This window comes from Eriocheir sinensis, chromosome 32, assembly GCF_024679095.1.
Source record: "Eriocheir sinensis breed Jianghai 21 chromosome 32, ASM2467909v1, whole genome shotgun sequence".
In the NCBI taxonomy this organism is placed as follows: domain Eukaryota; kingdom Metazoa; phylum Arthropoda; class Malacostraca; order Decapoda; family Varunidae; genus Eriocheir; species Eriocheir sinensis.
The window spans coordinates 17,543,481-17,568,397 of NC_066540.1; the positions used below are offsets into that span (position 1 = coordinate 17,543,481).

At 44.5% G+C, this 24,917-nt stretch overlaps 1 protein-coding gene and 1 long non-coding RNA gene across 10 annotated transcripts in view; both read right to left on the minus strand.

Annotated features, from left to right (window-relative positions):
• The window catches only part of LOC127006371 (H(+)/Cl(-) exchange transporter 4-like), a 25,551-nt gene extending 634 nt beyond the window's left edge, over positions 1-24,917 (minus strand). The window contains exons 1-13 of one of the 6 annotated variants that reach the window (XM_050876284.1): positions 24,756-24,917; positions 17,007-17,133; positions 16,461-16,557; positions 11,139-11,165; positions 9,035-9,274; positions 8,277-8,422; positions 7,415-7,576; positions 6,489-6,959; positions 4,780-4,994; positions 3,943-4,292; positions 3,314-3,688; positions 2,774-2,987; positions 1-2,173 (exon numbers count right to left, since the gene is read on the minus strand). The exon at positions 1-2,173 is cut by the window's left edge and continues 634 nt beyond it. In XM_050876284.1, coding sequence (XP_050732241.1) covers positions 2,083-2,173; positions 2,774-2,987; positions 3,314-3,688; positions 3,943-4,292; positions 4,780-4,994; positions 6,489-6,959; positions 7,415-7,576; positions 8,277-8,422; positions 9,035-9,274; positions 11,139-11,165; positions 16,461-16,557; positions 17,007-17,133; positions 24,756-24,769 — 2,529 coding nt within the window. In that variant the 5' untranslated portion in view covers positions 24,770-24,917 and the 3' untranslated portion in view covers positions 1-2,082. Of the gene's footprint in view, positions 2,174-2,773; positions 2,988-3,313; positions 3,689-3,942; positions 4,293-4,779; positions 4,995-6,488; positions 6,960-7,414; positions 7,577-8,276; positions 8,423-9,034; positions 9,275-11,138; positions 11,166-16,460; positions 16,558-17,006; positions 17,134-20,885; positions 20,909-21,417; positions 21,437-21,571; positions 21,728-22,671; positions 22,737-24,755 lie in introns of those variants that run through there. The other 5 variants (XM_050876287.1, XM_050876286.1, XM_050876288.1 and 2 more) reach the window with 5 other exon arrangements.
• On the minus strand, positions 14,008-16,035 carry LOC127006372 (uncharacterized). 4 transcript variants are annotated; one of them, XR_007759521.1, is made up of 4 exons: positions 14,757-16,035; positions 14,447-14,654; positions 14,240-14,343; positions 14,012-14,138 (listed from the first exon to the last, which is right to left on the minus strand). It is a non-coding gene; the product is annotated as an uncharacterized LOC127006372 (long non-coding RNA). The 4 variants fall into 4 exon arrangements; XR_007759522.1 differs by having other exon boundaries at positions 14,551-14,654; positions 14,757-16,034; XR_007759523.1 differs by lacking the exon at positions 14,240-14,343 and having other exon boundaries at positions 14,008-14,138; positions 14,757-16,034.

Genomic DNA, 24,917 nt, shown 5'->3' on the forward strand with positions numbered 1-24,917 from the left:
ATTTCTACTTAAGTTTGATATAATTACACCATTTGACAATTATCATTATTATTATTATCAATGAGGTAATTGGTTAGCAGCATTAGAGTTCCCAAAATAATAATAATAATAATAATAATAATAATAAATTTTCACCCTACCCATAAATAAATAATTCTCTATATAATTATCATTAAAATATTACCTTCTCTTTTTATACTAAGCCACACCCTGACCACACCCTTGAGCCACACCTCTCATTACAAGGGAAACTGAGCTGCCTAGGGATGTGGTCAGGATTGGAGGGGGGTGGGGGTGAAGGAGGGACTTGGGATGTGGTCAGGAGGGAAGGGGGGAGGGGTGAAGGAGGGCTAGGGATGTGGTCAGGAGAGGGAGGGGTGAAGGAGGGTTTAGGGATGTGGTCATGATGGAAGAGGGAGAAGGGTGAGGGAGGGGCTAGGGATGTGGTCAGGATGAGAGGGGGAGGGAGAGGGGTGAAGGAGGGTATAGGGATGTGGTTAGGGGGTGAGGAGGAGAAGGGAGGTCATGGTGGTCAGGACAGGGATGTGGTCATGGGGAGGAGTGGTTAGTGGAGGGCTGGGGTCTAGGGGTGTGGCCTGGATGAGGGAGAGCTTGAATATATCTTTAAAGTATGTGGTCACAGTTATAAGTGTGGCTTGGGATGTGACACCGGCAAATATCTGGGTTTTCGGGTCTGATATGTGGTTATTGTGCACTGAGTATGTGGTCACCGGTCTGGGTGTGGCTCAAGATGTGGCACATACAAATATCTGGCTTTCCGGGACTAAGATGTGGCTATTTTGAGCTTGGGATGTGGCTGATGTCTTTTGAGTATATGGTTTCAAGAGTCTGGGTGTGGCTCATGATATGACACACTTCCACTAAATCATATCTGGCTTTTCAGTTCTGAGATGTGGCTGTTTTGGGCTTGTGATGTGGTTAGTAGGTCATAAGTATACAGTCTTGAGCTCTGGATGTGGTTAAGTTAATCAGTGTGGCTTGAAATGTGGCTTAACACTGACCTTATGAACTGTGATGTGGCTAAACTGCTCTGAAGATGTGGTTTGAGGTCTTTGAGTGTGGCTGGGTGTGGTTAAATTCAACTTCAAACTGGATTTCTGGACTGTGATGTGGCTAGGTGTCAATATTTAAACCCAGAACTATCTTTTTTGGTCATGAGATGTGGCTAACCTGCTCTGAGGATGTGGCTTCACAGCTCTGGGTGTGGCTATATAAACCCCCAACCAGCTTTTTATGGGGGCATCCGACATGTGGTAGAGGTGGTGGTGTGGCTGGAACTGGTTTAGTGATGTGGCTGGGTGGTAGTTTGATTTCTGGAGATGTGGTTGTCTATAGGTATGGTAGTGGTGGTGGTCTGGCTTAGTGGTCTGATTCAGGGATGTGGCTCACTGTGGGTATGACTGAGGTGTGACTGTGGTGGTGTGACAAGATGTGGTCATAACAAACACTCAACCAACCATATTTTTTGAGGGAATTCGACATATGGTGTGGTAGTAGTGTGGCTTTGGAAGTCTGGCTTGGGATGTGGTTGAGGCTGTAGGTCTGGCTGGTGTGGTTGTATGGTAGTGGTAGAGTCTGGGTGTGGCTATGGTAGTAGTAGTAGTAGTGGTCTGGCTTAGGGATCTGGTTGTGGGTATGATAGAGATGTGGCTATGGTGTCGGTGGTCTGGTTGGGTCTGGGTGTGACATATTGTAGTAGCAGTGGTGGTCTGACTGGGGATGTGGCTGACTGTGGTAGCAGTAGTGGTGGTAGTCTGGCTAGAGATGTGGCTGACTGACAATATGGCGGTGTCAGTGTGTTCGGTTAGGGCTGCGGCTATCCCTGGGTATGGCTGTGGTAGTGGTCTGGCTTCATGGGGCTGGCTGTAGGTATGTGGTAGTCTGGCTAGGGATGTGGCCAGCTGACTGTGACAATATGGCGATGTCACTAGGCTTGGCTAGGGCTGCGGCTGGCTGTCCCTAGGTATGGCTGTGGTAGTATCGTGGTGTGGTAGTGGCCTGGCTTCATGGGGCTGGCTGGCTGTGGTGGTGGTGGTGGTGATGTGGCTATGGTGCGGCTGCTCAGTTGAAGAGAACGGACTCTGGGTCTTCACTCTCCAAGAACTTGATGTGGCGGAGAACGTCTTTCTTGGTGATGATCCCAAGGAGGCGGCTGAGAGGGAGGGAGAGAGGAGAGGTGAGAGGGAGGGAGAAGGAGGGAGAAGGAGAGGGAGGGAGAGAGAAGAGTTGTGAGAAGGAGGGAGAGAGAAGAGTTGAGAGAAAGGGATGGAGAGAGAGGAGAGGAAAGGAGAGGGAGGGAGAGAGAGTTGAGATAGAGAGAGAAGGAGAGACAGGGAGAGGGAGTGTGTGTGTGTGTGTGTGTGTGTGTGTGTGTGTGTGTGTGTGTGTGTGTGTGTGTACAAGAGAGTAAAAAATATTAGAAAGAAATATGAATGAAAAGAGTGTAAGATGGTTTTATTAGAGTGAGTGAGTGAGTGAGTGAGTGAGTGAGAGAGTAGGAAAGTATATTAAAGAAAGGAAGTAAAAGATAATATTGGAGAGAGAGAATGTATGTGTGTGTGTGAGAGACCAGCTGTTAACTCACTCATTAACACACTCATTACCTATTAGACAAACCCCTTACTCATTAACACACAAACCCATCACATATCCCCCTTTCACTCAACCCATTAACCCCCCAATTACCCACTAACAACCTTACCTTACCCCCCCTTCATACACCCATATCACCCGTCACGGCCCCGTCACTCACCCGTTATGCGTTACGAGTGTCTGCCGGAGCCCCAGCTTACGGAACATGTCCACCACGGTCTCCATTGGGGTCTGGTCGGTGATGGTGATCGGCGCGAGGTCCAGGATCTTGCGGAGGCGAAGCGGCGGAGGTCCGAGCCACGGCGACGGGACCGAGGATGTGAAGAGAACCAGGGACTCGCCGACGATCCCCTCAGTGTTCTTCTTGGCCTGGCCTGGGGGTGCGGGGGTGGGGGTAGGAAGGGGAGGGGGGTGATATTAGAGTATGAGTGTGTGTTTATATATATGTGTGTGTGTGTGTGTGTGTGTGTGTGTGTGTGTGTGTGTGTGTGTATATGTGTGCAATGCTAGCTAGTCTATTGTTACATATACATCTCTCTCTCACCCTAAATTACCCTCCCTCTCTCCCTCCCTCACACTTAAACACACATCCAACCTCACCCCCTCTCCCTCCTTTTTCTCTCTCTCCCTTTCTGCTTCTCTCCCTCTCCATATATAACCTCCTTCTCCCTCTCCCTCTCTCCCTCTCCCCCACACTCACTTATGGCAATGTTGAGGTCCCTCCTGGCGACGAACCCGACCAGGTATTGCGACTGTCGGCTCACCACCACAGGGAAGCCATTATGGTCCGTCTCCCGAAGCAGCTGTTCCACGTCCTCCAGGGTCATGCTGTCCTGCGTTATGACGAAGAATGACTCGTTCTTCCCGGGCCGCATCACGTCATGGGCCAGGGTGGTGTGGCTGAACTCCTCCTTTGAGTCTAGGAAGGGGTAGCCGTTGAGAATGATGTGCGCGTCGTAGATCCCCTCCTTGCCGAAAGCGTCGCCTATCCACTTGCTGGCCATCACTGCAGCCATCAGTGGGACGATGTAGCGTACCCCGCCGGTCAGCTCGAACATGATGACCACGAGGGATACTGTGGGGGAGGGAAGGAGGGTGAGTCGGGGTGTGAGGGAGGGGGAGAGGGGAGGAAGGGAGGGTCTGCATGGGAGAGTTAGTGTGAGATTGAGAGTTGAGCGAGAGGGAGAAAGAGAGAGAGAGGAGGAAGGGAGAGTTAGTGTGAGATTGAAAGAGTGGAGAGAGAGAGAGAGAGGGGAGTAAGGGAGAGACTGTCAGGTAAGGAGAAAGAGTTAGTGCGAGATTGAGAGAGAGAGTCACCCATTCACCCACCTGTCATCCTGGTAACTCCGCCAAGCACAGCCGCCGCACCCACCATCGCGTATAGCCCGGGCGTGATGCAGTTCTCCCCGGTGCTGCACTCCCCCGCAAACACTGCCCACTCCTGGTTATAATATGCAAGCTGCTCCATGCCGATCCCCACCAGTCTCCCGATGATGGCGCCCATGGCCAGCGAGGGGATAAACAGCCCACAAGGTACCTTAATCCCGAATGTGAACACGGTAACCACGCACTTGAAGATGAGGGCGAGGGACAGCAACCACACAGCCTTAAGCACCCCGGGACCGGCCGCTGCGATTTCGATGGCCGTGTTTGCGCTGGTGAAGTTACGCTGGTAGTCACTGTGATCGGGAGAGAGAGAGAGAGAGGGGTGTGAGTGGAGTGCGAGAGAGATGGGATAAAGTTGGAAAGTTTGGTTTAGTCGGCGCGACATCTGTGGTCATATGCCGGAGAGAGACAGAAGGGGAAGGAATTATAGAAGGGAACAGGAGACGGGACACAACCCCCGATTAATACCTGGTACCCATTCACAGCTGGGTGGACAGGGGCGTAGGGTATCGAGAGAGATGGGAGAGAAAGAAAAAAAGATGAAATGGGAAGAGATAATGAAATGTCAGAGGTCATCCATAAAACAGAGAGAGAGAGAGAATGCCCACCCCTTCCACAATTTCCTTACAACCTCCCCCACCACACCTACCACAACATATCGCTGTGATCGGGAGAGAGAGAGAGACAGATGGGAGGGAAAGGAAAAATGCTATCATGGTTCGAGATAATGCCCGCCCATACCACACACACACCATCCCTGACAACCTCCCTCATACCTACCACAAAATATCGCTGTTCGCCACGCCACACTGCGAGAAGAGTAGGTAGATCAGGTTGGAGGTATTCATGCGAGTGTAAGGGTTGGGGTAGGCAATGAAGGCGGTGATCAGGGTGACGGCCAGGACCTCCAGCCTAGGGTACTGTCCAAGCAGCGATGTCTTGCGGTAACGACACCAGCGAATGTTGAATTTGATGAAGAGGGTGCCGATGATGCCCTGTGGAGGAGACAAGGGGTGAGAGGGGTGTCGAGGAGAGAGAGATGGGGTGAGAAGGAGAGCGAACGGAATGTCAGTGGGGAAAATTGGTTGAATGTAGCGACTTAGTGGTTGAAATTGGTTGAATGTAGCTACTTAGTGGTTGAAATTGGTTGAATGTAGCTATGTAGTGGTTGAAATTGGTTGAATATAGCTACTTAGTGGTTGAAATTGGTTGAATGTAGCTACTTAGTGGAAAATTGCTTGATAATATACTTTTTAGTGGTTGAAAATTGGTTTTATGTGTAGGGTTGAAATTGGTTGACTGTAGCTATGTAGTGGTTGAAATTGGTTGAATATAGCTACTTAGTGGTTGAAATTGGTTGAATGTAGCTACTTAGTGGTTGAAATTGGTTGAATGTAGCTACTTAGTGGTTGAAATTGGTTGAATGTAGCTACTTAGTGGTTGAAATTGGTTGACTGTAGCTACGTAGTGGTTGAAATTGGTTGAATATAGCTGCTTAGTGGTTGAAATTGGTTGAATATAGCTACTTAGTGGTTGAAATTGGTTGAATGTAGCTACTTAGTGGTTGAAATTGGTTGAATATAGCTACTTAGTGGTTGAAATTGGTTGAATATAGCTACTTAGTGGTTGAAATTGGTTGAATATAGCTACTTAGTGGTTGAAATTGGTTGAATATAGCTGCTTAGTGGTTGAAATTGGTTGAATATAGCTACTTAGTGGTTGAAATTGGTTGAATATAGCTACTTAGTGGTTGAAATTGGTTGAATGTAGCTACTTAGTGGTTGAAATTGGTTGAATGTAGCTACTTAGTGGTTGAAATTGGTTGAATGTAGCTACTTAGTGGTTGAAATTGGTTGAATATAGCTACTTAGTGGTTGAAATTGGTTGAATGTAGCTACCTAGTGGTCAAAATTGGTTGAATATAGCTACTTCATGGTTGAAATTGGTTGAATGTAGCAACTTAGTGGTTGAAATTGGTTGAATATAGCTATTTAGTGGTTGAAATTGGTTGAATGTAGCTACTTTGTAAGATCGAAATTGGTTGGTTGGTTGGTTAATGACAATGGTTGTAAGTGCTTGTTCTGTGGTTGATGCTGGTTGAAAAAGGATATATAGTGGATAAAACTGGTTGAATATAGCGAATTAGTGGTTGAAATTGGTTGGTTGGTTAATGACACTGGTTGCGAATGCTTGTTTTTTGTGGTTAATATTGGTTGAGAAAGGATATATAGTGGATAAAATTGGTTGAATGTAGCTACTTAGTGGTTGAAATTGGTTGATTGGTTAATGACACCGGTTGAGAGTCCTTGTTTTTTTGGGTTGATTTTGGTTGAAAAAAAGTATATATAGGACAAAACCGGTTGACACTGCCTGGAATATCATCGAAACATGGTTGAAAATTCGGTAGAGAGTAAACACACAGCCTTACACACCCATAACCCACATCTTACCCCTTTCCCCAATCACCCCAACCCACGTTCCCGACTCACCCCAATGACACCGAGGAGGATGAACGGCACCAGCTCAATGAAGATCCACGGCTTGTTGTACTCGACATAGAAGAGGACAAGGTGCTCATTGCCGAAGGGGTTGATGGAGCGGAGGACAAAAGCCGCCACCAGAGCCGCGAAAAACGACCGCCAGAGTGTTTTGAGCGGGAAGTAGTATGACGCTTCCTCCAGGCTGAAGAGCACACCTCCGATAGGCGCCCCAAAGGCCACGGACACGCCCACCGCCGCCGCCGCAGACAGGATCTCCCTCTTCTTAGCCTCGTTCTTGCCGTACTTAGGGAACAGGTACGCCAGAATGTTACCTATGCAGCAGGCCACGTGCACCAGCGGCCCCTCCTTGCCCAGGGACAGCCCAGCGGACACAGCCAGGATCATGCCCAGGGACTTGATCAGCAGGGTCCACTTGCCCAGGTACCCGCGGATGATGAAGCCACTCAGAATGGTCTTGATCTGGAAGGATGGGCACGGTTAGGGGGTTCGATCCTATTGCTAATTAAGGACGATCAAGTTACAGTCTCCTCTATTTATAAAAAGGATTGACTCTGGGCAGGGTTAAGGGGCTGGATCCTATTGCTAACTAAGGAGGGTTAAGTTAAGGGAATCCGAACCTCTATACAGTCTCCTCTACTTGTAAACAGGATTGATTCTGAGCAGGGTTAAGGGGGTTGGATCTTCTATAATTTTGGATGGGCAGGCATTGAAAGGAGTTGGAACCTATACATTTGATCCCCTATACTTGAAAGGATGGGGAGGATGCTTAGGAGTCTTGGAATCTATACATTTTAAAAGGGTTGGAAACTAAACATTTGATCCCGTATACTTGAAAGAATAAGGATGCTATAGGGTTGGAATTTACACATCTCCCCTCCCTCCCTCACCCCCTACCGCACCCCCCCCGTACGCACCTCAGGGATACCAGAGCCACATGCGTAGGGTGCGAACATCATGACCAGGGATGCGGCGAGGGATGCGAAGAGCAGCGACCAGAGGATGTAGAAGATGTAGGAGATGATGAAGCCGCCAGCTCCATCGGGGGAGTTTCCGAACACCTCCGGCCACAGGAAGAACTGGGGGGGGAAGGGGGGAGGGGGGTTAGTGGTGGTGGTGGAGGAGGAGGAGGGGCTTGTTGTGGTGATAATGAGGGGAGATGGAGGAGGTAGGGAAAGTGGAGGTGGTGGAAGGGAAGAGAAGAGGAGAGAAATGGTGGAGGAAGAGGAAGAAGAGGAGGAGGAGGAAAGATGTGAGGGAGAGAAATTAGGTAAGAAGAGGAAGGAGAAGGAGGAGGAGGAGAGGAAAGAAGATGTAAGCAGAGGAGGAGGAGGAGGAGATGGAAGAAGAAGAGGAGGAGGAGGAGGAGGAGGAGGAAGAGGAATAAAAAAAAATTAAGAACAAGGAGGTCGAGGAGGAGGAGGAAGAGAGGAAGAGGAGGAGGAGGAGGTGCAGAGAGAGAAAGAAGATGGAACAGGAGGAGGAGGAGGAAGAGAGGAGGAGGAAGAAGAAGAAGGAGGAGGAGGAGGAGGAAGAGGATCATGAACTTAACCTAAAATCTAATGAATCTCAACACCACAAGCGCAAACTCCACCAGAAAGGATCCAACACTACCCCCGACACCCTTACCCTCCCCTCCCCCAACAAGCAGTACCCAATCCCCTATAAACCCCATCAAACCCACCCAACACCCTATACAAGGAATCCAACACCCTTTACGGAGGATCGGACACTATGCATCGGAGTATAAGGGATTGAAGAGGGCGCCAAGACACGTACGCTGGAGCAGTTGTCGTATCCATGGATGGTTTCATTAGATGACCAACAGCATTGTTCCTGATTGAACCAAAACTTCTGCGGACATATGCCGAAACGGAGATCCGACATCCAGCTGGCCCCAATGTCGATCATTCCCGCGACCGCACCTGTGAGAGGGGGTAGGGGGGGTTAACACACACACTATACCCTTTAACACACTCTAACTTCTCCCTACACCCCCCACACAACCTTTCTCAATCTTTTACTCAGACTTTCCCGAACATAGCCCCAGACCTTCCCACCCATCCACACACCCCTACACCCCCCAATACACACACACACACTGCCTCCAGACCTCCCCAAACTTAACCACCCTTACGTTCGCCCCTCCCAAACACCTTCAACACCCCTCCATAACCCCCTCCCAACCCTCCCTGACCTAACCACCTTTTCCTTAACCCCTCTCAACCCTCCCTAAGCTAACCACCCTTTCCTTAACCCCTCTCAACCCTCCCTAAGCTAACCACCCTTTCCTTAACCCCTCTCAACCCTCCCTAAGCTAACCACCCTTTCCTTAACCCCTCCCAACCCTCCCTATCCTAACCACCCTTTCCTTAACCCCTCTCAACCCCCCCCTAACCTAGCCACCCTTCCCTTAACCCCTCCCTAAGCTAGCCACCCTATCCTTAACCCCTCCCAGCCCTCCCTAACCTAACCACCCTTCCCTTAACCCCTCCCTAAGCTAGCCACCCTACCCTCTCAACCCCCCCTCCACTCACCAGCAATGACGCCCACGAGGAACACACACAGCCACCCAGACCAAGCATCGTGACCACTCTTGACCCAGTCCCAAATGCTCTCCTCCTTCTTCTTGGCGATATACCGGTGTCTCATGCGGTCCCGGGCTATATCGCGCTGCCAGTCCGTGGTGTGAAAGTCGTCATACTGGCCGATGCCCTGGAACTCCTGCTCCTCGGACTCCATGGCGGTCAGGTTTGCAGCGGAGGAGTTGTTGGTGCCTGGTTGGGGTTGGGGGTTCAGTCGGGTTGGGTGGGGAAGAGAGAGGCTTTGGTTAGGTTAGGTTTGGTATGGTTGGTGAGATACGAGGCTGTTGTTGGTGGTGGTGGTGATGGTTGTGTTTTGGGTGAGTGTTGGAGGATGTCATTTTTTTGTGTGTGCATGTATAATATCAGTTGTATAATAGTAGTAGTAGTAGTAGTAGTAGTTGTAGTGGAAGTAGGTTAGGTTAGGTTGGGTTAAGTTAGATTAGATTAGGTGAGATTAAGTTAGGTTAGATTAAGTTAGGTTAGGTTAAGTTAGGTTACATTTGGTTAGATTAGGTTAAGTTAGTCAGGTAAGTTTTTATATATGTGTGTGTGTGTGTGTGTGTGTGTGTGTGTGTGTATATATAATGGTGGGGGTGGTAATAGTAGTAGTAGTAGTAGTAGTAGTAGTAGAGATGGTGGTAGTACTGTAGGTTAGGTCATGTCAAGTTAGGTTAAGTTAGGTAAGACTAGATAAGGTTAAGTTAGGTTAGATTAGGTTAAGTTAGGTTATGTTGGGTTAGATTAGGTTAAGTTAGGTTATATTAGGTTACATTAGGTTAAGTTAGGTTATATAAGGTTACATTAGGTTAAGTTAGGTTATATTAGGTTACATTAGGTTAAGTTAGGTTATATAAGGTTACATTAGGTTAAGTTAGGTTATGTTGGGTAAGTTGGGTTAGGTTTTTTTGTGTGTGTGTGTGTTTAATGGTACTGGTGGTGGTGGTGATGGTGGTGGTGATGGTGATGACAAGGGTGACGGGTAAAACACTCATGAACCAGAAATATTTGCACGAGACTCGACAATGGACAATAATATCAATGTTTACATGTATATCAAAAAGAAGGGAAAACATATTGAAAGCCATTAACTTTTATATAATATTAAAAGGAAAAATAATATAAATGGGGTGGTAGTGGGTAGGGGTGGTAGGGGTGGTGATGGTGGTAGGGGTGGTGATGGTGGTGGTGGTGGTGATGGTGGTGGTGAATCATTCCCATAACATAACATAATCATACCGAGAGAGAGAGAGAGAGAGAGAGAGAGAGAGAGAGAGAGAGAGAGAGAGAGAGAGAGAGAGAGAGAGAGAGAGAGAGAGAGAGAGAGAGAGAGAGAGAGAGAGAGAGAGAGAGAGAGAGAGAGAGAGAGAGAGAGAGAGAGAGAGAGAGAGAAACCAAATCAGACATAAACAAACAAATTAACTGAGAAAAAAGAAAAATTTGGTTAATCAATATAAACTTTTTAAACCCACAAGAAAAAAGAAAAAAAAGAAAAAGAAAATAATTACATATATAAAGAAAAACTGAATTACCTGAGTATATATATATAGGTATGTAAGTTTATTTATTATTATTATTATTATTATTATTATTTGGCCTAGTGATATAAGTGCTCTCTCTCTCTCTCTCTCTCTCTCTCTCTCCCAAGTTACTACTACTACTACTACTACTTCTACCACCACCACCACTACTACTACTACTACTACTACTATTACAACAACAACAATAATAATAATAATAATAATAATAATAATAATAATAATAATAATTAGCCATGCACAAGCAAAGACAAGCAAGAAAACAAGAGGAGGAGGAGGAGGAAGAGGAGGAAGAGGGACACCAACGCACTAACCAACATACATCTATTACATAACAACCCATGCACAAACTTACGAACAAACATAAGAGGAGGAGGAGGAGGGAGAGAGAAAGAAGAGAAGAGGAAAGAAACAAAAAATGGAGGAGGAGGAGGAGGAGGAGGAGGAAATGAAGACATGTAACCCTTCCTCCTCCTCTTCTTCCTTCTCTTCCTCCTCCTCCTCCTCTTCTACACACTTACCCGAACCGCCCGCAAAGGAGACATAACCTAGTGGGAGGAGGAGGAGGAGGAGGAGGAGGAGGAGGAGGAGGAGGAGGAGGAGGAGGAGGAGGAGATTTGGATAAGGATATGGAGGAAGAAAAAAAAGAGCGAGAGAGAGAGAGAGAGAGAGAGAGAGAGAGAGAGAGAGAGAGAGAGAGAGAGAGAGAGAGAGAGAAATAAAAAAATAAATATTAATGCTGAAAAAAATAAAATTATATCTATTTCTAAATACTTACACAGAAGAGAAACATGCGCGCACACACACACACACACACACACACACACACACACAGGTACTACACATACTTGTTAAGATAAGGTAAGATGAGGTAAGGGAAGGGAAAGGAAGGGAAGGAAAGATAAGGGATGGGAAGGAGAGAGAAGGGAAGGGAAGGGAAGGGAAAGAGAGGGAAGTGAAAGGAAGGGAAGGGATGTGAAGGGAAGGGAAGGGAGGGAAAGGGAAGGGAAGAGAATGGAAGGGAAGGGAAGGGATGAGAAAGGAATGGAATGGAAGGAAGGGAAGGAAAGAGAAGGGAAAGGGAAGGGAAGGGATGTGAAGGGAAGAGAAGGGAAAGGAAGGGAAGGTACAGTATGGGAATGGAATGGAATGGATGGGAAGAGAAGGGAAAGGAAGGAAATAGAAAGGGAAGGAAAGAGAAGGGATGGGAAGGGAAGGGAAGGGAAAGGAAAGGAAGGGGAGAGAAGAGAAGAGAAGAGAAGGGAAAGAAAGGAAAGGAAAGAGAAGGGAAGGAAAGAGAAGGGATGGGAAGGGAAGGGAAAGGAAGGGAAGGGAAGGAAAGAGAAGGGATGGGAAGGGAAGGGAAGGGAAAGGAAGAGAAGGGAAAGAAAGGGAAGGGAAAGGAAAGGAAGAGAAGGGAAAGAAAGGGAAGGAAAGAGAAGGGAAAGGATGGTAAGGTAAGGTAAGGCAAGGCAAGGTAGAGAGACAGACCAGTGAGGTATGGTAAGGTAAGGTAAGGTAAGGTCAGGTAGAGATAGGACCAGTCAGATAACTTGTGTAAATACCCAGAGGAGGATGACACAGAGATGAACACAGACCGGGAGATTAAACTGAGATGATAACCTCTATAGGCCTAACACACACACACACACACACACACACACACACTCCCTTCTACCACCAGGAGTTGCCATCCAATAGATTTTAATAGGGACAAAGAAGGGATAGATTGATTTTAGTTTATGAGGTTTTCTGAATGAGTTAGGAAGCTTTTTTATGCTCGTAGTTAAAAGATTGGGCTTAAAAAGTTCGATTTCTGCTTTGAGTTATAAGTCTGAGGTTTGATTATATGCTCTGAGTTCAAAGTTTGTGTTTAAAAGTTCGATTTCTGCACTGAGTTATAAGCTTAAGTTTGATTTTATGCTCTGAGTTCAAAGCTTGTGTGTAAAAGTTCGATTTCTGCACTGAGTTATAAGCTTAAGATCAATTATATGTTCTGAGTTCAAAGCTTGTGTTTAAAAGTCCAATTTCTGCACTGAGTAAAAAGCTTAAGTTCAATTATATGCTGAGTTCAGAAGCTCAATTTCTGCACTGAGTTATTAGCTTAAGTTCAATTATTTGCTCTGAGTTCAAAGCTTATGATTAAAGGTCCAATTTCTGCTCATAGGCAAAAGCTTATACTTATGATTAAGGTCCAATTTCTGCTCATAGACAAAAACTTATACGATTAAGGTCCAATTTCTGCTCGTAGACAAAAACTTATACGATTAAGGTCCAATTTCTGCTCATAGACAAAAACTTATACGATTAAGGTCCAATTTCTGCTCGTAGACAAAAACTTATACGATTAAGGTCCAATTTCTGCTCATAGACAAAAACTTATACGATTAAGGTCCAATTTCTGCTCATAGGCAAAAACTTATACAATTAAGGTCCAATTTCTGCTCGTAGACAAAAACTTAAACGATTAAGGTCCAATTTCTGCTCGTAGACAAAAACTTATACGATTAAGGTCAATTTCTGCTCGTAGACAAAAACTTATACATCAAAAAGTTCAGTTTCGTCACACACAGTTTTGTATGTGGTTCAATATATAGTTAAAATGCAAAATAAATCCGACTTCTCCCTTTACCTTCAAATATATTACTGATGTAGGGAGTGGAAGGAGAATCAACTACATACTCCCTGGGGTATGTATCTCATTCACCCACGGCCTGATCGCATGCTGGACCAACGTGCCAGACTGTCGTACTCAGCCTCCTACGTTCGCCGATTTCCGACCCCAAAACTACCTCCTCGACCACAATAACTGCCTTTGTATATAGTTATCGATAAAATAGTTAATTATTGGTGGTTTTTGGGAATAGCTACGGCTCAGAAACCAGTAAAAACAAGGCTCTGAGTGCGTTAATCTGGCAATGTTGTGCTGGGCTCGTGAATGCCAGCGAGGTAAATGCGCATGAGAGAGGAGAGAACAGAGAACACCAGCCAAAACTTTCCCTGGGTATGTATGTGTGTGTGTGCATGTGGGGGTACAAGACTACCTCAGGAACAACTAACTACCTTCAGAAACACTAAGAGTCGTGTTAATAAGACATTTCGTCGCCCAAGAACACATATTTGACAAGGCTTTCGTAGGAGTTGTGGGCATTTCCAGGAGTAGTTTTATGACCCTGGTGTTAGTTTGACCCTTCTTCTGTACCGTGAACCTAAGAAACACACATTTGACCAGGCTTTCGTAGGAGTCGTGGGCATTTCCAGGAGTAGTTTTATGACCCTGGTGTTAGTTTGACCCTTCCTCTGTACCATGAACCTAAGAAACACACATTTGACCAGGCTTTCGTAGGAGTCGTGGGCATTTCCAGGAGTAGTTTTATGACCCTGGTGTTAGTTTGACCCTTCCTCTGTACCGTGAACCTAAGAAACACACATTTGACCAGGCTTTCGTAGGAGTCGTGGGCATTTCCAGGAGTAGTTTTATGACCCTGGTGTTAGTTTGACCCTTCCTCTGTACCGTGAACCTAAGAAACACACATTTGACCAGGCTTTCGTAGGAGTCGGGCATTCCAGGAGTAGTTTTATGACCCTGGTGTTAGTTTGACCCTTCCTCTGTACCGTGAACCTAAGAAACACACATTTGACCAGGCTTTCGTAGGAGTCGTGGGCATTTCCAGGAGTAGTTTTATGACCCTGGTGTTAGTTTGACCCTTCCTCTGTACCGTGAACCTAAGAAACACACATTTGACAAGGCTTTCAGAGAGTCGTGGGCATTTCCAGGAGTAGATTTATGACCCTGGTGTTAGTTTGACCCTTCCTCTGTACCGTGAACCTAAGAAACACATATTTGACAAGGCTTTCGTAGGAGTCGTGGGCATTTCCAGGAGTAGTTTTATGACCCTGGTGTTAGTTTGACCCTTCCTCTGTACCATGAACCTAAGAAACACACATTTGACCAGGCTTTCGTAGGAGTCGTGGGCATTTCCAGGAGTAGTTTTATGACCCTGGTGTTAGTTTGACCCTTCCTCTGTACCATGAACCTAAGAAACACACATTTGTCCAGGCTTTGAGGAGTCGTGGGCATTTCCAGGAGTAGTTTTACGGCCCTGGTGTTAGTTTGACCCTTCCTCTGTACCGTGAACCTAAGAAACACACATTTGACCAGGCTTTCGTAGGAGTTGTGGGCATTTCCAGGAGTAGTTTTATGACCCTGGTGTAAGTTTGACCCTTCCTCTGTACCGTGAACCTAAGGAAACTCTCATTAGAACTCGACTGACCCCATCTTTAACCTTGAGAAGTTGTTAATGTGAGAAGCAATAGTGTCTTTTAATACCAAGCTTGCACACCGGCCCAACCAACTGCATGAAACCTCCAACATGGGGACCTCAAGACAACCGACCAGTTGCGTGCGATCATTTTCATGCCCTTGGTTGCGTCGATGTGCGATCCGCCTAGCTATCTAACTACAGTAACAGAGGTGCGGGCTATCTCTACAGGACAAAGAGGGGGGGCGAGGGGACAGACACATAGGAGGAATATACAAACAGACAGACATCTTACGCTACTAAAAATAAATGATAAGTCAGACATACACATACATCAAGACTATAGCAGAATAATAATTAAAAACAGACATCTTGCACTAGTATAGATAATATAAGGAGTCAGGACGTATGTATTTGAAGTTAGTGAAAGAATGAGACTTACAGTAATAATAATAATAATAATAATGAGACGTTAATATTATGAGATACTGAAAAGATATTACTAGTCGAAATAAACCTAAAATAATACATAAATAAATAGCTTGTGGTTGATTAAGGTAAATTAAGGTAAGATTAGATTAGGTGAAAAAATGTGAAGTAATGCGACCAGAATTTCCGAGTCCGACCCATCACAGAAAACGTTGCTATTTACGGGAAACTTAAGAAAACTACAGAATTTCCAAGTCCGACCCACTGAAGAAAACGTTGCTATTTACGGGAAACTGAAGAAAACGTTGCTATTTACGGGAAACTAAAGAAAAGTACAGAATTTCCGAGTCCGACCCATCAAAGAAAACGTTGCTATTTACGGGAAACTTAAGAAAACTACAGAATTTCCGAGTCTGACCCACTGAAGAAAACGTTGCTATTTACGGGAAACTTAAGAAAACTACAGAATTTCCGAGTCCAACCCACTGAAGAAAACGTTACTAATTACGGGAAGCTAAAAAAAATAAGGGAAAAGAAGGTGAAATTGAGTAAGGTAAGATTAGGTTACGTAAAATAATATAAAGAAAGGTGGACAGAATTTCCGCATCTGACCCGTTGAAGAAAACGTTGCTATTTATGGGAAACTAAAAAAAAACTAAAGGAAATGAAAACAATAACATAATAATAATAATAATAGAAAACAAGAGAGAGAGAGAGAGAGAGAGAGAGAGAGAGAGAGAGAGAGAGAGAGAGAGAGAGAGAGAGAGAGAGAGAGAGAGAGAGAGAGAGAGAGAGAGAGAGAGAGAGAGAGAGAGAGAGAGAGAGAGAGAGAGAAAAAAAAAGATCGAGAAAAATGAGAAACAAAAATAAAATGAATAATAATAATAATAATAATAATAATAATAATAATAATAATAAAAATTGTGTTAGTCAGGCGCAGGAAGCGTTAGAACAAATAATAATAATAATAATAATAATAATAATAATAATAATAGCAAGAGAAATTAATTAAATGAATGACCCCTCCCCCCCATACAGCCACCCCCCCCTTCCCCTCCTCACCCCATAAACAAAGAAGAAGAAAAAAAAATATGACAAAAAATAAAAATAGGAAATAAATGACCCGATACCCCCGCCCCGCCCCGCACTTACTCTGGTGGGCAGGTCCGGGCTCCTCCATGTCCTCGTAATGCACGGGGCTCTCCAGTATGCAGTCCTCCTCCCTCTCTTGGGGCGACCCACTGGGGACCTAAGGGGGCATGGAGGAGAGGGGGTTAAAGGGGGTTGGATCCTGTGTGAAGGGGTTCTGATCCTGTTTGAAGGGGGTTGGATCCTGTTTGAGGGGGGTTGGATACTGTTTGGTGGGGTGTTGGGTCCTACAGAGGGGTCGAAGAGGTGAAGGGGTGTTGGATTCTATTTGAAAGGGGTTCTGATCCTGTCTAAAGGGGGTTGGATCCTGAATATAAGGGGATTGATTCTTTGTGATTTTTATATGGGATTAGAACCTGACTGACTGACTGATTGACTGACTGACTATATTAGAACCTGACTGACTGACTGACTGATTGACTATATTAGAACCTGACTGACTGGCTGATTGACTATATTAGAACCTGACTGACTGACTGACTCACTCACTATTCTACACACACACACACACACACACACACACACGCACACACTGACTCGCTGACTCACGGTGGTGTGCGAGGGCTGACTCAGGGCCTGGTAGTTGGGGTGGCGACTCAGTGGATTACTGTTCATTGCTCCATGGCGAGTCAAAGGTTTAGTTTCCATCTCCGCGCTGCTCGGGGAGTGTCGGAACCTGTAGAGAGACACATAGGGGGAGTTAGATCCTGTTATAGAGAGTTGGATTCTGTTAAAGGGAGTTGGATTCTGTTTAAGGAGTTTTAGGGGAGTGTTGGAACCTGTAGAGACACATAGAGGGAGTTAGATCCTGTTATAGAGAGTTGGATTCTGTTAAAGGGAGTTGGATTCTGTTTAGGGAGTTTTAGGGGAGTGTTGGAACCTGTAGAGAGACACATAGAGGGAGTTAGATCCTGTTATAGAGAGTTGGATTCTGTTAAAGGGAGTTGGATTCTGTTTAAGGAATTTTAGGGGAGTGTTGGAACCTGTAGAGACACACATAGAGGGAGTTAGATCCTGTTATAGAGAGTTGGATTCTGTTAAAAGGAGTTGGATTCTGTTTAGGGAGTTTTAGGGGTGTGTTGGAACCTGTAGAGACACACATAGAGGGAGTTAGATCTTGTTATAGAGAGTTGGATTCTGTTAAAGGGAGTTGGATTATGTTTAGGGAGCTTTAGGGGAGTGTTGGAACCTGTAGATCTGTTAAAGAGTTGGATTCTGTTAAAGAGTGGATTCTGTTTTTTAGGGTTTTTTAGGTGTTAACCTGTAGAGACACATAGAGATCCTGTTATAGGAGTTGGATTCTGTTAAAGGGAGTCGGATTCTGATTAAGGAGTTTTAGGGGAGTGTTGGAACCTGTAGAGACACACACAGAGGGAGTTAGATCCTGTTATAGAGAGTTGGATTCTGTTAAAGGGAGTTGGATTCTGTTTAGGGAGTTTTAGGGGAGTGTTGGAACCTGTAGAGACACACATAGAGGGAGTTAGATCCTGTTATAGAGAGTTGGATTCTGTTAAAGGGAGTTGGATTCTGTTTAGGGAGTTTTAGGGGAGTGTTGGAACCTGTAGAGACACACATAGAGGGAGTTAGATCCTGTTATAGAGAGTTGGATTCTGTTATAGGGAGTTGGATTCTGTTAAAGGGAGTTGGATTCTGTTTAAGGAGTTTTAGGGAGGGAGTGTCAGAACCTGCAGAGACACACACATTGAGGGAGTTAGATCCTCTTAATAGGGGTTGGATTCTGTTAAAGGGAGTTGGATTCTGTTTAAAGAGTTTTAGGGAGGGAGTGTCAGAACCTGCAGACACACACATTGAGGGAGTTAGATCCTCTTAATAGGGGTTGGATTCTGTTAAAGGGAGTTGGATTCTGTTTAGGGAAGGAGTTTAGGGAGTTAGGGGAAAGACTTTAGGGAGAGTATGATTAATTTTCCCAAGTGATTGAAAGAAAAAAATATATATAAATGTATAATATAAATAATTAGAATACAAATACTGTAGTTGAATGTATTGGAATATGGGTGGATGAGTGGGGTGGGTGACCGGATGATTGTAAAAGGGAGGGAGTGGGTGAGAGGGTGAGGATAAAAGGGTGGGTGGGTGGATGAGTGATTGTGTGAGGTGGGTGAGTGGATCGGGTGGATGAAGGTGGATGAGTGGGGTTATGGTGGGGTGGGTGAGTGGGTCAGAGGTGGATTGACGGGTGATTGGATGATAGTATACAGGTAACTGGGTAATGGCAGAAGGGTGGATAGGTGGATTGGGTGAAAGTGGATGAAGGTGGATGACTGAATGGGGGGGGGGTGAGTGGGGGGGGGGGGGTAAGTGTAGGCATCCAGTTCTACAGCCGGATGGTCAGTGTAAAATAAAAACAATAATAATAATAATAATAATAATAATAATAATAATAATAATAATAATAATAATAATAATAATAATAAATAAATACAAAAAAAATAAGTAGGAGAAATTTATACCCAGACAAGGATACCAAGTTTTTTTTTTCTCTCTCTCTCTCTCTCTCTCTCTCTCTCTCTTACTCCTCCTCCTCCTCCATTTCCTTACTTCCCATTCTATTCCTTTTTCCTTCTTTTCTGGACACATCTTTTAATGCACTCCTCTCTCTCTCTCTCTCTCTCTCTCTCTTACTCCTCCTCCCTTTCCCTTTTCCTCCTTTTCTGGACACATCTTTTAATGTATTCCTTCCCTCCTTCTCCTCTCTCTCTCACTCCTTCTTCTTCTCCTCCTCCTCCTCCTCCTCCCATCATTCTCTTGAGCATTAGAGAAGAGAGATACATAGATAGATAGATAGAGAGAGAGCAGTGTAAGAATGAAAAAAAACAGAGAAGAATAAGACAAAGAAAAAGAAGAACAAAATAGAAATAAAAAAACATTGATGAAACGCACAATATATATTTTTTTATATTATGAAGAAATAAAAATAAAAATATAACTATATGATTGTTTTTTTATCTACTACTACTGCTACTACTACTACTATGACTATCCGTGACTATGAGACAAAACATTGAAGTAATAGCAACAAGTGACAACTATGTACAGTTAGAGTTAAATAAAGTATGAAAAATGGGTCAAGATTGGTTTTATTAATGTCCCAATATTTCTTATCTAACCTGGTAGCAGCGGGGATCGTGTTTCTTAATGGTCCCTCCAAGCGAGAAAAATGAGAAAAAATCATCCCTCACACAAACCATTTCATAATATATATCGAAGCATTTGTGATCAGATTATGTATCATCTATTTTTGGGGGTTTATATCATGGCACAAATTTGGCCCGTCGCTGCTACACAGTAAAGCCACAAATTTGACCCGTCGCTGCTACACAGTAAAGCCACAAATTTGACCCATCGCTGCTACTGGGTTAAGCACCTGTTCTTCTGTTGTTCCATGTCTTGCACCAACCTTCAAGCCTCCCAGAAAGACACGGACAGGAGTGTAGAGGTCAGGACAAGTGTGCAAATAGCCATGATATGTGTGCTGACCAGTGTGGTTCAGGCAGTGGACTAGCCCAATGCAACCAAATGTAGAGACAGGAGGGTTAGGAGGTTCATGTATACACCTGTTGTTTGCTACCTCTAATGGGTGTCACAGGTATGAGCCTATTGTATTTTAACTCTTGTGAGCCGTGGACTACTACTGGTACGCTCCCCACTGCTGCATGGGTTTCCACACACACTGGTAATCTACGCCCTTGTTTTGGTCTGTGCACTCCTTCCTGAGGTGTCCTGGGCAGCAGAAGACATCGAGGGCAGCAGAATACAAGATATCAGCATTTTAATAACACCGATCTTTGCCAGAAGGGGGTTGTGCTTCCTCATCTCCATCTAACCAGACCTAACCAACATCACAGGAGGGGCTTTGCTTTATGTAACCTCACTAGCTCTTCATATATCTTTTCTACAAACGTTCAACAATCATGGAAACGCTTTTTAAATCAAATTCAAGGACTATTTTTTTATTGTTGAAAATAGGGGATAATATTCATGAAAGCGTCGCCTCCTCTGGCGGTGACTGAGGTGATGGTCCAGCCGGAAATACCTCCTAGCAGAAATAACTTGCATATATATGTGGGAGGGTCCAGGGGGGCACAGGAGGGGGGTTGAGGGGGGCAAAGCCATTCAACAATCATGGAAACGCTTTTTAAATCAAATTTTTATATATGTAAAGTTCGGTTAGAGTAGTTTAAATACGCTCCCCCACCCAAAACCCAATTTCCAACGGGTCCCCCAAGTTGAACCTCTCTGTGAGCTATTTTGCGGCTGCGGCGGCGGGTCCACAAAAGCCATTGAAAAGTCCATCATTTAGTTATTTGCGCTGAAAAATACTTCCTCCATGATAAGCAACATCAAAAATACCCAGAATATAAATGTTCTTGTCCAAGTTTGAGCAACATTAATAAAACAAATCTTTACCTCCTTTTGGTCACTCAAGGAAATTATTGTACAGAAAAAAAAAAACAGTGCAAAGTTGTCGGCCTTCTTCTTCTGCTTCTTTTGACCTGTAATGCTTTGTATCGCTTCTTGGGTCCTCCTCCTCCTCTCGTTCCTCCCTTTTCTTATTCCCACACCTTAATCCTTTTCAGTGTTATGTTATTATCCAACCTGAAATAAAGCCACTTATATTCACTTATTCAGACATTTGTGCTCTTTTTTCCCAGCACTGTGCGAGGAACACTTTTGCCAACTTTAACATTCTTGTATCTGTGAGGCAACACACACACACACACACACACACACACACACACACACATACAAAGTAACACCACGGGGAACACGCACGCCCCAGCAGGGTCGTGCGGGGCGGGGCGGGGCGGGGCGGGGGCAGGTGAGAGCGGAAAAAACCGACCCTTAACCAGCTCACCCGTCCCCCGCCCCTTCCTGCTGCCCATCACACACGGCTGTCACCCTCCCTGCCCCGCGCCCTGCCCCGTGCCCCGTGCCCCACCATCTTCAGCAGCAGGCGGGGCACAGGTGAGGGCGGAAAAAAAAACGACCCCTAATCCAGCTCACACGTCTCCCGCCCCTTCCTGCCGCCCACCACACACGGCTGTCACCCTCCCTGCCCCGTGCCCCGTGCCCCATGCCGCCCCGTGACCCACCATCTTCAGCAGCAGGCGGAGCAGCGGCAGCAGAAGGCACACAGCAGGCAGATGGAACCACGACTGAGCCTCGACTGCTGTTTATCCTTTATTTTCCCTGTTTTATCCTCATGCAACGGTTTGTTTGTGGATATTTGGGTTTAATTTCCCTATTTATTCGTTTTGTGTCAGTTGTGGGGTTCCTATTGAAGTCCAAATGCGTGTTATTGCCAAAGAGGACTATCTCCGTATATCCCGTTTTTCCATGGTTTAGCCTTCGGTAAGCTTTTATTTGAGGTTTTAGTTGATTATTTATTAGTTTATATTATTTTTAAGGTTTGAAATATGGTTAAATTGCGTGTTTATAAGAGGAAATGATGTTTTTTGAAGGGTTTGTGGTCTCTTAGGGAGCGAGTCAGCGTGTTGGAACATAACAAACCCTTGCTCTTGCTCTTGCTGTACCTCATTTGGTCTCGGTCTTGGCATCCGGCCCCGCTATCTAATCTCTTTTTACGCGCGTTTCGTCACATCCACCTCTAATCACACCCTTCAGGCGGGACTATCTATATATTTTGTGGTGTTTATGAACTATTACGTCCCTATCAACTTATATTAGCGCGTACGTGGCCGGAAGTTCAATATTTTACGAAGGTTTGGCTGCACGTGATGATGAGTCACCGCCACAGGACACAACACGGTGAGAGAAAATGGAGGAGGTGAAGGGAGACTTAGCTATTACTTATGCTAGCGAGAGAGAGCCTGATCACCCCTTGCTCAAAGAGGGACAGTAACCACCCCGCGTGTGTGTGTGTGTGTGTGTGTGCAGTGTGTTGTAGAGGCGGGGGAGGTGGGCAGAGATGTTTACAAAGATATTCAAACCACACAGACCCCATGCATATGTTCAGAGCAGATCGAGTTGTAGGGTATACAAGAGATGTGTAATCGAATACGAATACTTCAAATTCCAACGAATACGAATACTCCAACGAATAGTTACGAATACGAATACGAATTCACTGAAATGGTTTTAATTCTAATACAAATACAAATACTTCTTGAACGTATTCATGAATACATTCATGAATACTTTCCATTGAAAAATACCTTCTTGACGTAATTACCTGTGTGTGTCGGTGTTCTCAGGTTATGCAACGGTAACACGACCGGCCGTGAGTCACAGCAGCAGTGTCCTGCCCGTGTTCAGTGCAGGCACACACTGACCACCTCACAACTTACAACGTACGGCTGATATTTATGACAATAATTCGTCAGATCATTCGCAGAACACGAATACTTTTCCCTTGTATTCGAATACGAATGAGAATACTTTGATTCCTATCAATAACTATTACAAAATGAACACGCCCTTATAAGGTATTTGGATGTATCTGAGGACGAATACCGGATGCGAATACTTCGTCCCCGGCCCAGATAGTGAGTGAAAATATATTAAATTTAATATTTAGTGCCAAAAAGACTGCATTTCGACTTTAGTGAATATCAAGTTGAAGGAGGTGTCGGTCGAGCTTGTTTTTAAATGAATTACTCGTGTTGCACTGGACCACTGAAGGCGGGGAAGTTTATTCCATTCTCGCACAATATACAACGTTGGTGAAGAAAACAACGGTGCAGTTTAAATTTATTCGTTAACACTTATAAGTTCTGTGCCATAATATTTCGTCCGGAACGTGTCATTCGTAAAACCATTCAGGATTTTGAAACATTCGATCAGTTTTCCTCGGAGGCGACATTTTTCAGGAGACGATCCCTTAATTAAGAGTTGGGAGCCTCTCGTCGAAGGGTTTGTTGCCAAGGAGGAGGTCATCTTTGTCGCCCAACGTTACACACCTAATTTAGCGATGTCCTTAGCGTGGAGAGAGAGAGAGAGAGAGAGAGAGAGAGAGAGAGAGAGAGAGAGAGAGAGACCCATTGCTCGCTTTCTCCTATTTACACACCCAAAACACACATGAATGAAACACATTAAAATACTACACTTGTCTCATGTAGAACACATCTGTGGAGCTTGCAAGACACGCACACCTGAACACACACACACACACACACACACACACACACACACACACACACACATACACACACTCTAAGATGTCTAGTTCGTTCATTTTCTGTCTAACTGTTATTATTATTATTATTATTATTATTATTATTATTATTATTATTATTATTATTATTATTATTATTATTATTTATTTTTATGTAATTTGATGAATGTTATTTGGAGAGTGAATCAGTTTTATTACATTTTTATTATTATTTCGTGTGTGTGCGTGTGTGTGTGTGTGTGTGTGTAGGGTCATTCTTAACACACACACACACACACACACACACACACACACACACACACACACACACACACACACACATCTTCTATACAAAAGTTCTTCTAAATCTCTAACTAATTTCTTTATGATATATTTAATCCTCTTCCTTTCATGAGAGAGAGAGAGAGAGAGAGAGAGAGAGAGAGAGAGAGAGAGAGACTGAATCACTCTCTCTCTCTCTCTCTCTCTGTAGACAATATTTGCAATTTAGGTTCCAAACAAACAGTTATACTCTCTCTCTCTGTAGACAATATTTGCGAATTTAGGTTCCAAACAAACAGTTATACTCTCTCTCTCTCTCTCTCTCTCTCTCTGTATACAAAATTTGCGAATTTAGGTTCCAAACAAACAGTTATACTCTCTCTCTCTCTCTGTAGACAATATTTATGAATTTAGGTTCCAAACAAACAGTTATACTCTCTCTCTCTGTAGACAATATTTATGAATTTAGGTTCCAATCAAACACTTATACTCTCTCTCTCTCTGTAGACAATATTTGCGAATTTAGGTTCCAATCAAACACTTATACTCTCTCTCTCTCTCTCTTAAACATAAAAATTATATAACATTGTTTTTGAAATAAAGTAAAAGACATTCTCTCTCTCTCTCTCTCTCTCTCTCTCTCTCACTTAAAACTATAAATAACCATGCAACCCCTATAGTGGTAATAGTAGAAGTAGTAGTAGTAGTAGTAGTAGTAGTAGTAGTAGTAGTAGTAGTAGTAGTAGTAGTAGTAGTTGTAATAGTAGTAGTAGTAGTAACCATTCGTAATAAGCATACTACTACTACTACTACTACTACTATTACTACTACTACCACTACTACTTCTACAACAACAACAACATAATAATAATAATATCTACCTTTTCTTCATCATGATAGAAGGTCACGTAGGAGAATCAAATATTTTCAAGACGTCCCCAAGACAGCATCCTCCCTTTCCTGTCTCTCACCTACACAGCCACACACAGAGACACACACACGTACACCCTCCCTCCACGAGCCCTGAAGCGTTACTAAGCGCA